Here is a 16,885-nt window from a genome sequence, read left to right as displayed (position 1 = left end):
GGAATCGAACCCCGGGCCTCAGGCATGCAAGGCAAGCACTCTACCACTGAGCCACCTTCCCAGCCCCCATAATATACTTCTTATCATTGCTTTCTGCCACCATGTGGATGATCTGCTTTCTTTGTAGTAGGTTCTGTTCTGTTTCCTGACCATGGTTATGGTACCCTCATTTTCAGCTTGTCAAATCAGCAGGAACTGCTTGACTCTAGATCAGGCTGTGAGTTCATCAGTAGCCTAGTTTTACATTGGATCTTTCAAAGTTCAACCTAGCCTGTGTTTCCTTGGCCTGCTTGACTCAGTAGTTCTGTAGGACATTTTACCTTTCTGCTAAGTAGCTTTCATTCTTTGCAGCTGAACCCTGATTAATGCTGGATTCCCCATATATGCCCACTATTCCAGCTTCCTCTGTCCCTTTTCGAAGCCCCACTTTATTTCTGAGAATGAAGCATCACTGAGACAACACTAAATTAGATTAATTTGGGAGGATATGGATATTTCGAAGTGACTATTAACAATAGCCGTATAATCTGAAAATAAGGAATGGCTTTGCTATCCAAAGGCGGCCAGCTGGAGTTCTCTGGCATGTTCATGTAGGGTAGGTTCACCTTGAACCTCCGATCAGCATCTATGTGGGAACACGTTAATTGGAAGGTAGATTGTTGAGGCCAAGGTCTAGTCATTCCAGAATTTCATGTGTAACGAAAAGTGGGGAAAGCAAATGTCATTCTAGGATTAGCCTCTGGGGAGTTGCTCTAGCTCCAAGAAACTGTCATTTTGAATGTGTTCTTTCCAACGGAGAGGAGGAAAGAAAGCCTGTGCTATTTGTATTGATCTGCCTTACCTTGTATTTCGAAGGTACTCTTCCCCTTTCCTGTCCTTGCCTCCCTTCCAATAGCTCTCCCAGAACACAAGGGCAGACACAGACAAGCTCGAAGAGAATAGAGTCATTGTTTCTGCAGTTCTTTCTGGAAAAATTGGTTGAAGGAAGCTTCTAGAGATGAGAACCAGTAGCCTTAAACCCCAAAGGTAAAGCACAAAAAAACAAGAAAGAGTAAAAAGGTATTTTTCCCCCCTGTACTTAAGGTTTAAGATATTTTTGTGGGTTTTTTTTTGGCATGGCTATTGGCCAAGCTTGTTTTAATATCATCACCGTTATTAATAATAGCTTATTTCACAACTGTTCCCAGGTGACCTTCCTGGCTAGGTATGCCTTGCCACTGTCCTGACCTTTCCTGTTTTCAGTCTTGCTCTGAAATCTAAATTCCCAGGTACTTAAGTAGTTCTACTTCTGGCTGGGCAGCAAGCTAGCCCCAAGGCACAGAAATAAACAAAACAGAGCCTCCCGTGCCCTCAGGTGGCTCCAAGTCTCCCAGGTCTACTCATCTGTTAAGCCCATCTCCTTTCTCATTCTGTCTGTCATCTTATATTTGGCATTTGAACGAAAGTGTCTCAAATCTAATCAGAGTCTAGGGGCACTATTGGGAGGTAGAGCAAACAGGAAGGCCTTAGGTTAATTGGGGACGTGCTGTCTGTTTGAAGGGACTATGAGATTCTAATCTCGCCCTCTTCCGGGTTCAGCAAGTAATCACTTGCCCTGCAATAGCTCCTGTAGTGATCTGACATGGCCCTCAGCATGCTTTTACAATGCCATTGAATGATCAGCCTGCACAAAGATCAGCTAAATAAACCTCTCTTTTACTTCATAAATACCCTGCATCAGGTGTTTTGTTATAGTGACAAAGAGCTGGCTAATACAGGGGGCAAACCAGAACATCTGTCCAGCACAAGTGATTCTTCCTTCTTTCCTACCAGACTGCACTCCCTAGCAGGTAGAATAAATAGCTTATGTTTTCATATTGAATGAGAAGCCTAACTGAGCAGATCCTAAAATAGTTGTTCAGTAAACATGTAGTTTTAAACTGGACAGGAAAAATAGTATTCCCTTAAATTACATGACCCTGAAGGATTAGGCTGAAAACCTACCTCAGAATTAAAAGTGATTAAGAGAGGTGAAGACCCCTCCCTCTGTGGTTTGTCTAGGGGCCTCATTTTCATTTTATGGAGGACAACATAGAAATATTGTACCTCATTTGCTTTTACTGTTGGAAAAAAAACCTAATTTCCTTTTTAATTAGTGTAATGAACGCGTGAAAGCACTCATCTCTCCCCACCCCCTCAGCATGCCTCCTGTCAGGTAAAAAACAATGCACAATAAAGTAAATTGGAGCACCTTCTTTTCTTCATGATGTTCTAGCCATCCAGACAGATCCATGTGTGAGATGATCTTTTTCTAGATAGTCTGCCACTCTTACAAAAACATCCATTATTTCCAGGGAGCATTTCCAACCCAAGTGAGATGAGCTTATTGTGACTGAAGGAGAAAGGACCATTAACCCAAAGAGATGGGCCAGGAGAGAGAAGAGGACAGGACATGTGGCTATTTGAACGTCAATCCATTCAAGATGCACAAATGTATTAAGTAATTCTGCGCAGCCGAAGCCACAGGAAGGCTTCGGTGTGCCTAGCAGTGAGCTTTTCCGTTTTCTAGAGAAGCATGTTATTTCAGGAAATTGTCTACTAGAGAGCGTATGGTTATGAAAGAAGGGAGGAATGAAGCCCAAGGAAGGATTGATTCCTTTGGGATGAAATGCCACAGGCTCACCATCTTTTATCTTTTTAGAATTATTTTAATAATCACCTTATGGGGGGTAGCATGACCACTGTCTTATGACACCATTCCCCACTTAGGCATGTCTTTGGAGGAACCAGTTGTGTTCCCCTGGGACATCCCTCCCTCCCCCATATACACCCCAATTCCCTTGCTCCATTGTCTGATTTCAGCTGGTATTCTTTTCTGGTTGAATGGCCACAAACACAAGCTGTCTATCTCTCCCAGCTCAAGGAGCTTTTGCTTGGCAGATGAAACTAACCCTGGTAAAGGAGCTGGTCACAAGCACCAGGCCCTGTTTGCGGCTATCAGGGCACAGGAAGGCCAAATGGAAAGTCCAATCTGCCACTGCCCAGAGGAGCACCCATTGTATAAAGAAAACAACTTTCGCTGCCACTTCCTCCCAAGAAAAGCAAGAAAGTGGTTTTAGACTTCTGACATCTTTTCAGAATAAAAACAGGGCAGCTTTTTATTTTATTTTTTTTTAAAAAAATCCCAATTCATTGAATGCAATGGCTGATGAAAGACAATTGGTTGCAAACTCTTCAACTCAAGGAGACTATTGTTTGCAGGATCTGATCTGACCCTTTAATATGTGGAAGCTAGACTGTCAACCTTCCACAGCTGCCCTGTATATGTTTTGGTCTCAGGACAGGAAGCTGAATTAAGAACCAGGGAGTCAGTTTAAAATGTAACAGCGAAGTGCCTTGTTATTACCTGTGGGCTGGTTGTTTTTTGTTTAAATCATGGCAGAGATGGTTCCATTTTGGTGACCTCAGATTTAGGTCAACATGCATAATCATTGGCAGGGTACTTCACTATTGACACATGGGAGTTTAGCTCTCCAGATCTAGTCATAGATCCTCCTCCTCCTCCATTCCCCTCCTCCCTCCACCTTTGGCTCCTCTACAACTTGTCCTTGCAATGGGACAGGTCCCTTCTCTGCTGGAATCTTATTTTGCGATCAACACAAGGGAGGGAGCCATTTCTGGGAGTTAGTGTTTGGGTAATGAGAATTCTATACAAGTCTCTTGTGTATGCGTTCCGTTTTCCTTCTCTCTAGCTTGGTATTTCTTTTATTTCTGCTGAGGATAAAATATTCAAAGCAAAAATCCCACATCAGAGCATCAGAGGAAGAAAGAAGCAACAGAAATTGGGGGAGGGGGGTGTCTATTGGAAAAGCAATAAAGGCAGCATGTGGAGTTTTTTTGTTATTTTTTTAAAGTAAGCCCCTCCACGGTTAGTTTTTAGATGTTTTGGATATAGTCAATCTTTGGACAGGCAAAAGGCATTACCCCTTCGGGGACAGTGAGAGAGAAAACTAACATTTTTGTCAGTATCTCTGAAGGGGCTGCTGATTGGGGGGGGGAGGTAATAGTGCTGGGTTGGAGGGCAGATAATGGGGGGAGCTGGAGGCCTGTTCCTCAAGCTACTGCTACCTTACAGACACACCCCTGCAATTGCTTCCTGTGAAGGAGGAGAGCTACTAGCTGCTTCCTAATTAACCACTAGAGATTGGATGTGATGATCTTGGTTTGGGGGAAGAGTTCATGGCTGACATCTCCTGCTGGTGACAGAAGATAAAACAGTTGCATGGAGCTAGTCAGTGTGAGTGGGCAGACTCAAAAGGCTGGAAGGAAAAAGCTGGAGGACCAAGAGGAGGAGAAGTAAACCACTAGGAATTCTAGGCTCAGAGAGGAAAGGAGGGAACATTCTCAGAGCCAAACAAACCTGAGAAAAGACCAAAAAGTGTGTGTGGGAGGGGGAGGGGGGGAGAAATGATTGTGTGTCAGGTAACAACGAAGCAGCTGCTCACACAGGAGAAACAGCTCAAGTGGAAAGTAGGGGGAGGGGGGAGAGGAAAGAGCCCCCAAGGTGTTTTCTAAGACAATCACAGCTGTTGCCCTAGCTACAATGCTCAGCCATTTCTCCTCAGTTACTCATGCCACACATTGGTATTTCCAAGAGGCTGGCAAACCTATCGCCCCCCCCCACCCCCAATTCCACTCTAATGTAACCAGCCCACTTGCTCCTGAGGGAGCTGTCACTGCACAAGCTTTCTGCCACCTCCATACCTGGGTGACTTGTACTAAGTGAATTTCAAAAGGCACCTACCTAACACTCTTCCAAAGTAAGGGGGTTTTGTACATCACCTTGACAATAAAATTAAGAAGTAAGGGGTCTCCATTGGCTGATCCCATCAGATGGGAGCTGCGAGGGGGCGGCACAGCTGCAGACGTTTGCCTTCTGGAGCCTTCCCCCCGCCCCCCCCCAATCCAGATACCTGCGAGGATGCTGGGTCCTCAGGTGCATTCCCCTCTGCCCCCCCCACCTTTCCAAACCCAGGCTGGCAGCAAAGCAAAAACACCTTTCTCTTCCTTGGTTTTCTTCCCAATTTGCACCCCCAACCCCAACCCCACTCAGCCAATTTGGAATTCAGATGCGGGGAGGAAGGGCGGGGGTTCATACCCAAACTCAATTGGTCAGACCCTGGAGACCGTGAACCTACCCTGCGTGGGGGTTCTCCATTGCTGCTGGGTGCCGGAAGTCATTCAGTATCTGGTATGTGTGTGTGTGGGGGGCGACCGACCACCCAAGACCCTCATCCGCGGGCTCCCAGACGCAGTCCTCCCCATCTCCCCACCCCACCCGGATCCCCTAGCCCCGCGCTTCTCGGATTCCCCAACCCCATCGGATTCAGCCGCGGACGTCTCGAACCTTTCACTCTCCAAGGCACCCTTCAAAAACGCAAAACCTGTGCGTGCTCCTGTCCCTCATCCCCCCCCCCCCCGCAGCCCCCCGTGGCATCAGATGCCGACCCGGCCGGGGTGGACGCCCTAGTCCCAACTGCTCCTTAAGAGGCAACGCTCCTTCAAGTGGAGGACACCCTCCCCCTGCTCCCCCCACGGACTGGAGGTTGCAAGTCCTGTCAGAAGCAAACGAAAAGGACAATCACAACAAACCAACCCCAAGCCAGATGCACCTACCTAAAGACGAGCGCTTCTGGTCATGACCCGGGACGCCAGGACTCATGGGCCGGGAAGGTCTCTCTCCACCCGCGTGAAGCCCCCTGGCTGCCCCGCGCCTCTCTGGCTTTGCGGACAGCCCGAGCTCGCCTCACGTGGGTGATCGGGGAGGGGGGGGACAAGGCCACGGGTGACAGTCCGCGTCCCCGCGCGACGGTCGATCGCAGCCGCTGTAGGGGTGAAGCTGGGGGGCCGGGCGGGCGCGAGGGTGGCGGAGCGCCCAGCGGAGAAGCGAGCGCCGCGCCGCGGGGCCGGAGGGGCGGGGAGCGCGGAGGAGGGGGAGGCGCGCGGGGGCTCGGCGTCACGGTGCGGGGAGGGGAGGGGCGGCGGAGGAGCGGAGGCGGGGGGAACGGGGAGGCAGCTGCTTGACAGTTACTTCGGCGCAACTCCAGGAGGCAGGGCTTCGGTGCCTGTCCCCGGCTGATCGAGCGCGCGCCGGGCTCCAAGTGCCCTTTAGGGAGATCCGCGCGAACCTACCGCACAGTTTTTGCATCGGAGAAGAAAGCGCGGGGGGGGGGGGGCGGGGAACAGTGGCGCCGAGCCGTGGACCTTTCAGCTCCCCTTCGGGGGCCGGCGATGGAAGCCGGGCCGGGGAAACACCGAGGGGGGACTGGAGGGCGGGGCCGGGAGGCAAGTGGGTTGCTCCCGCTAGAGCTGTGCCCGGAAAGCCCCGCTGGGGAGGGTGCTTTGTGAGGGCAAGCTGCTAGGGTTTGTTTGGAGGGAGATTTTAGTACGATGGCGATAAATTAAGTTTCTTTTCCTTCCTTCCTTCCTTCCTTCCTTCCTTCCTTCCTTCCTTCCTTCCTTCCTTCCTTCCCTCCCTCCCTTCTTGCTTTCTCTTTGTTTGGAAACTGGATAGAGATCTTATTATGATGGAGAGAAATAAACTTTCTTTTTCCTTCTTTTCCTTCCTTGCTTCCTCTCCTCCCAACCCCCCAGTTTTAATTTGTTTTGGTGAATTTGAATCATACATAAAACTTGCAAAGTAATGGGGCTGCTTAACAGTTAAAAAAAAGTAGCATGAGACATAGAGAGACAAGGCCTGGACTCTGTCTCCATCCTTAAATAGGGAATCCTGCCATCTGTAATCCTCATCTATAAGGTCACCCTTCACAGTAAACTGTGTATTAGAATATGTTAAATACAACTGCACCATCAAATACATCTACCCCTCTCCAACTTGAGATTTTGTCACTTGTTATGGCATTAGAGGAGCTTAGATGTTGGCTAAAGAAGGGACATCTTGAGGGCTGGGAAGGTGGCTCAGTGGTAGAGCGCTTGCCTTGCATGCTCGAGGCCCTGGGTTCGATTCCTCAGCACCACATAAGCAAAAAGAAAAAAGCCGGAAGTGGCGCTGTGGCTCAAGTGGTAGAGCACTAGCCTTGAGCTGAATAGCTGAGGGGCAGTGCTCAAGCCCAGAGTTCAGGCCCCATGACCGGACCCCCCCCCCCAAAAAGAAGGGACATCTTGAAAGACAGTGTCATCTTAAGAAACACCCCTGCCCAAGTGTGGTAAAGGGATGGCTTCCTCAGGCCTGGACTTCAAAGAGCGAAAACAGCCAAATCAAGTAAGTCATAACCCACCTAAGAATAAGACAAAAGGAGGGGCACTATTTGATGCCTACAAAGAGCCCTTGAGATCAAGCACCAGCCACTCTATCACTGCCTTACACCACGAAGGGTGGTCTGCGCAGTATATGCAGTCCATATCCTTCATTACAATTGCATTTCCCCAGAGGCCCATCATCTCCTTCTGCCCTTCTTTTAACTCACAAAATAGCGTGCAGTCTTTCCATGCAGGCATTCCTTCCAAGGCAAAAATGTGTTGCCCACATGACATGAACATCCAATTTGCCTGGCACGGTATTCTTCAAGTATTTTAATATTCTGAGTCTCTGGCAAGTTTGGTTGACTTGAGGCAATCCTCACGATACTGCGCATGCTGCTTATTGACAATGTGGTTGTATTCTGGTCTCCACAGCAGATATTTTTATTGTGTCATTTATTCTTGATTAGAATCCAGTAGTAATAATTGGTATTATTATTACCATTTCATGGATGGGGAATCCCCAAGTTAAGAGATTTAATGTCACTTGCCAAAGATGACCCAGTTTAAATAAACAACACACACACACACACAGATGGAAATGCTAGGTTTGGACACTTGCAAAACATGAGCTGTGATGACTCTACTATTGTGTCACTCATTCTTCAGAGTGCACAGCTAAGCCATGCTTGGACGGCTGACCCACAGAAACCATAAGATAATAAATGGGTGTTGTTTGAGGTGACTGTTTGTGACAGTTCTGTTATGCAGCAGTAGATAACAATGCATTCACATTATAGAAAGAATAATCTTTCAAACCACTCTCCTGCTCAAAATTCAGCATCAGTTCCCCATTTGGAGTACAGAATAAAGCCTGAAGTTGATACCAATGCTTTCCAGCCCTTCCAGCCTCCTTGCTGCTCCCCTCTACCTCTGCTCAGGCTGTAAAGGCTCCCTTCCAATTCCTACCCTCTTCTCAGCAAGGTCAGCCTTAATCAGGATCATCTTTAATGACATCCTTCTCTTCAGTTGTCCTTTTCAATACCTTGTGTCTTTTAAAGTACTGGTTGTAAATTGTAATGACTTTATTTGCCTTTTGTTTCCTGCCTGTCACTAGGCAGTGAGCTCATAAGGACAATGACCTTATGGACTGTGCTTATAGACTGCGTTCTGAGCGCACAGCAGGAGTGTCATGACTGGGTATGGAATGAAAGATGGGAAGTCCTGCCACCCCGAAGCACCCCTTTATTCTCATGGACTTCCCTTGTCAGTCTGGCTTATCTCTACCAACACAGCCTTTGCGTGTTTCTATCCAGCCAAATCTGTTCATCCAGATCGAGTTTAAACACTCCAATCGGCATCCATTTTCCCAGGCCTTTGCCCCCTTTCCTTGCTTCTCCACTTCAGAACTTTCATACTGGCCCCTAGCACCTCTTACCTTGTGTTACAGCTATTATAATTGATAGTGCCATGCTCTAGAGCAATAATCGGGGAAGAGGTACAGATGTGCAGGAGACGTTTGAGAATAAATGAGTATAAAGCTTTCTATTTCCCCACCTTCCAAACCTTTTTTGCCTTCCTCACTTTGGGTGTACTCTTGGTAATGATGTACAGATTTTATGAGAGGGAAAGGAAAGGGATAGAGAAAGAATCAGTAGATATCTTACTATTGGGTCACTGGTGCTTACTGACATCCCCTCCCTTCAAACCTACACAATCTCTTTTCCCATTGTTGTCCCCACTTAAAAGATAAGATGACAGATACTCTAGTAAGCTGAACAAATAACTTGCTCATCAAAAGTGAAGCTACAGTTCAAAGTTAGGTGTGGTCCCAAATATGTGATCCTTTTACTGTAATACAGTTCAGCTCCCTTCTGGGCTGAGGGCATCTTACTGAAGCTTGGATATGAATGTAAGGTGTGCACATGTAATGCTTATGTCCAGAGCCAGAGGCCAGAAGACAGAGCCGAGGTGGCTCCCCAGTCAGTGGTCTGTTGCTTTTCCTTAATGTTGCTACACTCAGCATCACTGTACAAGAAGGAGGGGGGTTCCCTGACTAGCATTTTCTTTAAGCTGCTTCCTCAGCCAGGGGGCACAGTAGGCAGAGTATGGAAGGATGATGGCCAGCCAATACAGGCTCAGTTTCTCCACTGGATCAGAAGTTCCTGGCAATGGGGATTACCCAGTGTAGTAGTTGGTAGTCCCCAAAGTGCTTAGTGTAGAGCATTTAGAGAGCACAGGTAGATGAGTGAGGGATCAGGAAGCCCGGGTCCAAACAACCAGATGACAATCCTTATTAACAGTGCCTTATCTAAAACCCAAAGAAGTTAAGAAGTGATTTTTCACAAGGCCACATCACTGAATCAAGAGTTCAAATCAGAACCCAGTTCTGGTGCTTGGTCCAAAAGTCTTCACCGCTTGCCATTCACTGCTCCAGCTGTGGCCACCAAGAATCAAGTTTTCATCTTCAGGTAGTTCATTCCCTCCATCCCTCCCTCCTACTCTTCCTCTCCCCCTTCCCCCTCCCTCCCTCCCTCCCTTCCTCCCTTTCTCTTTCCCTCTCTCTACTTCCTAGGCTTCTACTATTTAAGCAGAATCCTTGTATCCTCAAAACTTCACTGAAGCTGGGTGCCAGTGGCTCATATTTGTAATCCTAGCTACTCAGGGAGCTGAGATCTGAGGATCAAGGTTTGTAGCCAGTTTGGGCCGAAAAATCCATAAGTTTCTTGTCTTCAATTCACCACCAAAAAGCCAGAAGTGGAGCAGTGGCTCAAGGAGTAGAGTGCTAGCCTTGAGAAAAAAAAATAGGCTCAGGGACAGTATCTAGGCCCCGAGTTCAAGCCACAGGACTGGCACAAGCAACAACAAAAACAAATGAACATACCCGCGTCCCCCCCCCCCCCCGCCATAACTTCAGTGAGCAGAGTATTTAGATACTTCACTATGTCCTGGTAACCTTGCCCAGGGAACTGATGAGACAGAGCTTGTCAGGTTGGGAAATATTATGAGAATCCCCTTTCCTTTAATAGAAAGGAATGGTTCTTCCCAAAGAAGAGACAGTTTAGCATTAAGTTGAACCCCTCCTTCCCCATATATATTAATCTTACATACAAATAATAGCTATTATTTGAACCAATAATTGGGTCCAATTTAGTATCAGGCAATCTTAGATGTTCAGGATCAGTCTGCACATCTAACGATGCAGGGACAGAAGCGAGCCCAGTAACTATGCAACCTGCCTGTGGCGTCTGGCGATGATTATAGTTGTGAGGTGTGTTATGAAAGAGGAAGAACTCTGGGTGCTATGGGAACAGTGCCGTGATTATTTTTGGTAGCATGAAACAGGGTGTTTGAACTTCCGCAGCTCTACTAGCAAGGGTCTCTTTCTAGAACTCAACTGTAATCCTGTTCTCCTTTGTTGAGCATTTTTAAGCCACTGTTTGGTTGGAGGACAGAATTGGCCGAGCTAGCCTGTTCTTTCTGACATCACTCAATTCTAATAAACACACAATTCATCAGAAGAAAGAAAGGAGCATCCAACATGCAGCCAATATGGCTTCCTGGTTCAGAACTTACAGAACTCAAGACATGCCTAAAGAACTAATGCCACTATAAAGTGAAGTTGATGTTTTAAGAGTCTCAGAGATCTGGCTGCATCTACCAACTCTTATCTATGTTTCTGTATAAATATATATATTTTTGTTTTGTTTTGTTTTTTTGTTCTTTGCCGGTCATGGGGCCTGAACTCTGGGTCTGGGCGCTGTCCCTCAGCTCTTCAGCTCAAGGCTAGTGCTCTACCACTGGAGCCACAGCGCCACTTCCAGCTTTTCTGTTTATGTGGTGCTGAGGAATCGAACCCAGGGCCTCATGCTTGCAAGGCATGCACTCTACCACTGAGCTACCTTCCCAGCCCATGTTTCTGTATATTTCTTATGTTGATGAGGTTATTTAATTCTGGCTTCTACTAGAGGCCTAGTTGGCTGAAGAAAGGTAACCAGATATAGCTGACATAGAGTCTCTCTTCATAACCATAATGCATAACATCCAACTGTTTACCTCTATGACCTTTCTTTAGTGGTACTTGGTCAACCACATGCATGGCCAAGTGACAGCTTGGCATGCTGCCATTTCTAAGATTCTTGAACTCGTTCCTTATACAATGTATAAGGAACCTGACTCACCTTTATTCACCTCTTCATCTGAAGTTCTGATCAATCTTTTTCCTGCTGTCTTAATTTCCAGTTTTCTAACTTACACTCTCTCTCATACAATCACTCTCCCACTTTCCATTTTAACTGGCTCATAATGGTTCTGGCATAGTCATCCCAGAATGCATGTGGGGAATCTTGGTCTGATTGAAGCCCTGAGAGGTGTTTAGCCTTCCCATTTCTGGTGTGTAGTTCCAGAAGCCTTTCTAATTGTGTCCCCTACCACTCTGCCAACCCACACATGCAGAGGATCACCCTGGACTTAAAGAGTTGAGATGTTTAGATTCTGTTTTAATGTTACTAATGGAGGAAATGGCTGGGGTGGGTGGGAGGGGGAATTTCTACTTCTATGTCCTTGTCTGTCACATGGAAGATCTGGACAATCTGGCACTAGCTTCCCTTTGGCTGAAACAGTTGACAATTTCCTGCTCCTATCCCCCTCCCCTCCCAGGTCATTTCTGCTTGCTTGGAAATTCTCTGCTGAGCACATGGCTTTGGACCTCTGACTCTTGTCTCTGAAGATCCTGGCTGGCTTAGGAAGCCCTGTGCACTACCTCCTTCATGTTCTAACATGGGCCGTCTTATAGGTCCTTTGTCCTCTGAATATATACCTAAACACATCTCTATCCCCATAGCAGATATTCAGTGTACTTCTCTTCACTGGTTTTTAACTCCTCTTTATCAGGAGCTATGCTGCCTGCCATATGCAGTACAGTAGCCTCTCTATTCACCAATATAGAGGAGAGTCAATTACTATTGGCTACATGAGGAATTAAGGCATACCTTGTCCCCAGTGGCTGCTGGCCTGCTTTCCTATGGGAAAGAGTATAACACGCCTGCATTTAGGGCATCCTGAGCTGCACCTACAGAAGCATGCTTGAACCTGACAGCAGAGACTCGCTCACCCCTTTCTGAACTGGAGATAGGAAGGTCTGGTTATCCTCTGTATGCGTCTGGTACCTATGATAAGGTCCTCAAGGGAGGAGCCATCACGGGCTATTTCCTTGCCGTTGTCACATGTATCTGCTTGCACAATGGGAAAGTCGCTTGGCCAAGGCTGTTAGTATTTTTTTTTTTTGTATGTCCCGGAGGTGCTGAAATCAGTCTGACATGTTTGGGCAAATAATCCTCTTTCTAAACTCCATTTCTCCCTCTAGATTCTTCACCAAGTGACAGGAAAGCTGCAGAGGTAGAGATAATAAGCAAAATGGCCAATGCTGGTAAGAAATGAAATTAGTTCTACCTATAGCAGTTTCCTCCTCAGAAACTTGAGATTGAATTTCTTATACATTTTCATATAAAGACCTATTTATGCAATAGCATCATGGTTCCAAGACCATTTCATATTTAAGAAAAATATTGAGGTAGTTGGAGACTCCCTGAGGATGCCTAAAACCTCAGGGATCCTCAGATCACATTTTAAGAACAAGTGATACAAATCAAAAGAACCTTTTAGCAAAATTTAATTTTAAAAATCATTATAGTTTTGAATACCTGAGGTTGAAGAAAGCAACCCACATTGAATCAATACATGTAGTTCATAAAGATATCAAAATGAAGGTAAAAAAACACAAACTGAAGGTAGAAAGTCAGTGGAAATGATAGGTGTCTATGTGTAAGCACAGCATTTTTTAGCATTGGTGTGTAGGTTTTCTTTTTTCTTTTTCTTTCTTTCTTCTTTTTTTTTGCCAGTCCCGGGGCTTGAACTCAGCGCCTAAGCACTGTCTCTGAGCTTCTTTTGCTCAAGGATAGCACTCTACATGTAGGTTTTCTTAAGGTTCTAAACTGACTTTTTTTGGGGGGGGGTCCGGTCGTGGGGCCTGAACTCTGGGCCTGGGCGCTGTCCCTCAGCTCTTCAGCTTAAGGCTAGCGCTCTACCACTTGAGCTACAGCGCCACTTCTGGCTTTTTTCTTTTTGCTTATGTGGTGCTGAGGAATCGAATCCAGGGCCTCATGCATGCAAGGCAAGCGCTCTACCACTGAGCCACCTTCCCAGCCCCTAAACTGACTTTTAAGTTTACAGTAAATCCCTTTTTTTTTTTAATCATCAGGGAACATAATAAAAGAAGACATTTGTCTGTAAGGTTTTTCCAAAATTATTTATTTTGTGTTTCTAACTCAAGATGGTCCCTGGCTTACAGGTTAATCATATATCATCCATCTTCCTCTCTTCTCTCTTCCCCAGGGCTCAAGTTAGGGACTGCATCAATGGCTGCCTTTGCTGTGACATCAGTTGGGATCCCTAACAGGAGATGTGTGTATGTGTGTGTGTGTGTGTGTATGTATATATATATATTTTTTTTTATCAGTCATGGGGCTTGATTGGTTTTGTATTGACCTGTGCGTATTTGCATCTGAGATTGGTTAAAAGTATGGTGGGACACTGGTGACTCAAACTTGTAATCCTAGCTAACTACTCTGGAGGATGAGATCTGAGGATTGCAGTTCAAAACCAGCCCGGGAAGGAAAGTCTGTGAGACTCTTATTTCCAAACCACAAAAAACCCCGAAGTGATGCTGTGGCTCAAAGTGGTAGAGCACTAGCCTTGAGTGAAAGAGCTCAGGGCCAGCGCCCAGTCCCTGACTTCCAGCCTTACCACTGACCAAAAAATGTACACTTGTGATTTTACAAACAAAAAGAAATAATGCTTTGAAATGTGCTCTTACATAATTATTTATATTTTAATAACATTACATATTCAAGTGACTTCTTTCCTTTTAAATTCATTTTTATTACTTTTGTTTTCATTTTAGGCCAAGGATGTTGCTCTAGGTAGCCCCATTCCTTTCTCTCTGCCCACAGCCTTGCAGAGATCTTTCCAGAGGTCAGCTTCTTTCTAATTCAGAAAGTTGAGACCATCCATTAACTTCAGGGGGTGATTTTAGGAGGGCTTACAGGTCCTGAAGTCCTGTTACTTAGAACTTGGTCCCTGGAGGCTGATCTGCACAGTGTTTACGGATGTTATTTTGGAGTGCACTTTACTTGTGGTACTGAGATCTCAGGGAGATTAAATGAGCCGTTGCCACTAATCAAGCAGAGCTAGGAAGAGCTAGGAGGAGACTCAGCAGCTTAACACAGAAGGGAGCCCCATTCAGGAGCCCTACTTCTCTCCCCTGTCTGTGCGGCTCACTCTTCCGCCAGTGGGTCTCTATTCCTGCTATGTGGTGGCTCTAAATGCAGCCATAGGGGTGTGTGTGTGTGTGTGTGTGTGTGTGTGTGTGTGTGTGTAACAACCCCCAAACCAAACACCAAATTCCTCTTGGAGGCTAGCTCCAGGGCCTAATGCCTCTTTCTTTATAAAGTCACATTCAAAGCTTGTTACCCTCCCCTCTACACCAATTAACACACATTTTATGCAAAATGAGGATAGTAGGTATAGGATCCATTTCACACACACACACACACACACACACACACACACACACACGTAAGTTCAGTTTTCAAAGGTGATTGCTAATTGTAACCCCTGCAGCCCAGCTTGTTTGACCTACAAAGGCTTCTTTGGTAGTAGCAAGATCTAGGCCCTAGCGTCCTGTTTCCCCTCTTCCTTTTTCTGCTCACCACCAGTTCACATCCCTGGCAGCTTGGAATCAGCACTGTGACGACAGGACAGAGCGCTGTCATCCTCCATAATTAGCCAGCCGAGCAAGGCTGAGGTGACTTGTAAGAGCACTACATTGACAGAGCGCTTGCTCTGGGAATAAATTATTCACAGCCCCTGAAGTGTAATGGGCTATCACTTTCAAAATAGGTCATTCACACTAAGGCGGTTGGAGGTGAAAATTTCTCAGCAATGGTAACAAATCCAAGTACTTTGGTTTAAGCAAATCTCTGAAGACAGTGGTTTCTCTAAGCCATCCTGTATTAAGTATCTTGTACTGAATCCCAGCTATGTTTTCATTAGTGGCGGGAGGGAGAGGCTGAAGCAGCTGTCTGCTGGCATTAGTAAATGTTGGAGGATGGAAGGTTTTATTTCAGCCACTTCTCTTACTGACCCTTCCCTGAAGAGTCTCAAGGGGCTACTTGAGAAAGATAAATGTGAACACCTGCTCTGGTTTCCCCTGCCCACAGAGGATGCTAAGTAAGAGAAAGAATCAGCCCCAGACAGGTTCTAAACAGTCAACACAAACAAGACTCTCTGAGAAGTGCCACGCAGCCTTGAGTGCTGGTCATAAAGGAATTCAAGTTCAAGTTCAACAGCTGGAGTCTGTGTGTCCTTGCATTTCAAATCCTAATTCACAGACATTGGAACTGCTTGACCACCCAATACACTTGTGCCCTTGTTGACAGTAGATATATTATTCAAGTCAAGCACTGGTTGGAATACTAATAATGGACTGGCTATTTCGGTGTTTGTGAGAGTTTCTGGTATGTAACAGGTTCTTAAAATTTTTTTTTTCTTTGAGGATAGGGATTGTTTTGGTCTGAGTATGTAGCTCAGTGGTAGAATGCTTGCTTAGCCTACACAGGCCCTGGGTTCAATTCTCAGTACTGAGAAAGAAAGAAAGGAAGGAAGAAAGAAAGGAAGAAAGAGGGAGGGAAGGAAGGGAAAGAAGGGGTTCAATTCCCAGTACTGTGAGAGAAAGAAAGAAAGAGAGAGAGAAAGAAAGAAAGAAAGGAGGCAAGGAAGGAAGGGAAGGGAAGAGGTGAAGAGAAGAGAGAAGAAAAAAGAAAAGATTGTGCTTCAACATGGAGTAATTCTGCAAAGGAATATCTTACAGGGGAAAGAACAAATTTTCCTAGGATTAGAATAAAGGAAAGTGATTGAAAACAGCTTGTGCTATTGGAGTTAAAGTATAAGCAAATGTTCTGCCTGTGAGTTATTACTGTTAAATGGATGTATGCCTAAGGGAGGCTGTTAAATCCCCTGGGGAGGAGCACAAAGGGAGGGAGTTGAGCAATAGGATTGGAGCCTTGGTGCCTGCTCCGAGGAGGAATAGCCCCTTTTTACATCTCCTCCAGCAGAGATTCTATGAACATACAACCCGGAAGCCAAAGGGCAAGAAGTGCAATAATGCATTTGAACTTGGTGATCATGGAAAGAAATGCAAGAGAGCCTGTGGGGAGAGATTTGTTTCCATGATTAGCTCATTTATTACACCACTCCCAAGTCCAACTCCTTGGTCAGGGTCAACTCCCAGAACCATTTCTATCTTTTGTGGAAACTTGGTTCCTTCCTATTACATAGCTCAAGGAAAAGTAATTGCTCCACAGATGTTTCAGAATTCCTTAGTATTTTCCTGTGTTTTGTTACATCCATTCCATATCAATTTTTTTAAATATGGGTATGTATATATATAATGATCCTGATAAAATATACAGAATATAAAATGTAACATCTAATGTCTTACCAAGCTTTAAGTGTACAGTTCATTATTCTACAAGCTATCTTCAGAATTACTATTTTGTAGTGTTGGGGAAGGAATCCAGGGCCTCAT

At 45.8% G+C, this 16,885-nt stretch overlaps 1 protein-coding gene across 3 annotated transcripts in view; it reads right to left on the bottom strand.

The window, feature by feature from the left end:
- Positions 1 to 16,885, bottom strand: part of Fam65b (family with sequence similarity 65, member B) — a 105,614-nt gene that overhangs the window by 77,585 nt on the left and 11,144 nt on the right. Inside the window, exon 1 of one of the 3 annotated variants that reach the window (XM_013035249.1) lies at positions 5,656 to 5,914. The exons of the other annotated variants lie outside the window; for them this stretch is intronic. Within the exon in view, the coding sequence (XP_012890703.1) occupies positions 5,656 to 5,701 (46 nt within the window). The 5' untranslated portion in view covers positions 5,702 to 5,914. Of the gene's footprint in view, positions 1 to 5,655; positions 5,915 to 16,885 lie in introns of those variants that run through there. 3 annotated transcript variants of the gene reach the window in all.

The sequence above is a fragment of the Dipodomys ordii genome, unplaced genomic scaffold (genome assembly GCF_000151885.1).
Source record: "Dipodomys ordii isolate 6190 unplaced genomic scaffold, Dord_2.0 Scaffold206, whole genome shotgun sequence".
NCBI classification, from domain to species: domain Eukaryota; kingdom Metazoa; phylum Chordata; class Mammalia; order Rodentia; family Heteromyidae; genus Dipodomys; species Dipodomys ordii.
This window is presented reverse-complemented; position numbering and strand designations above follow the sequence as displayed.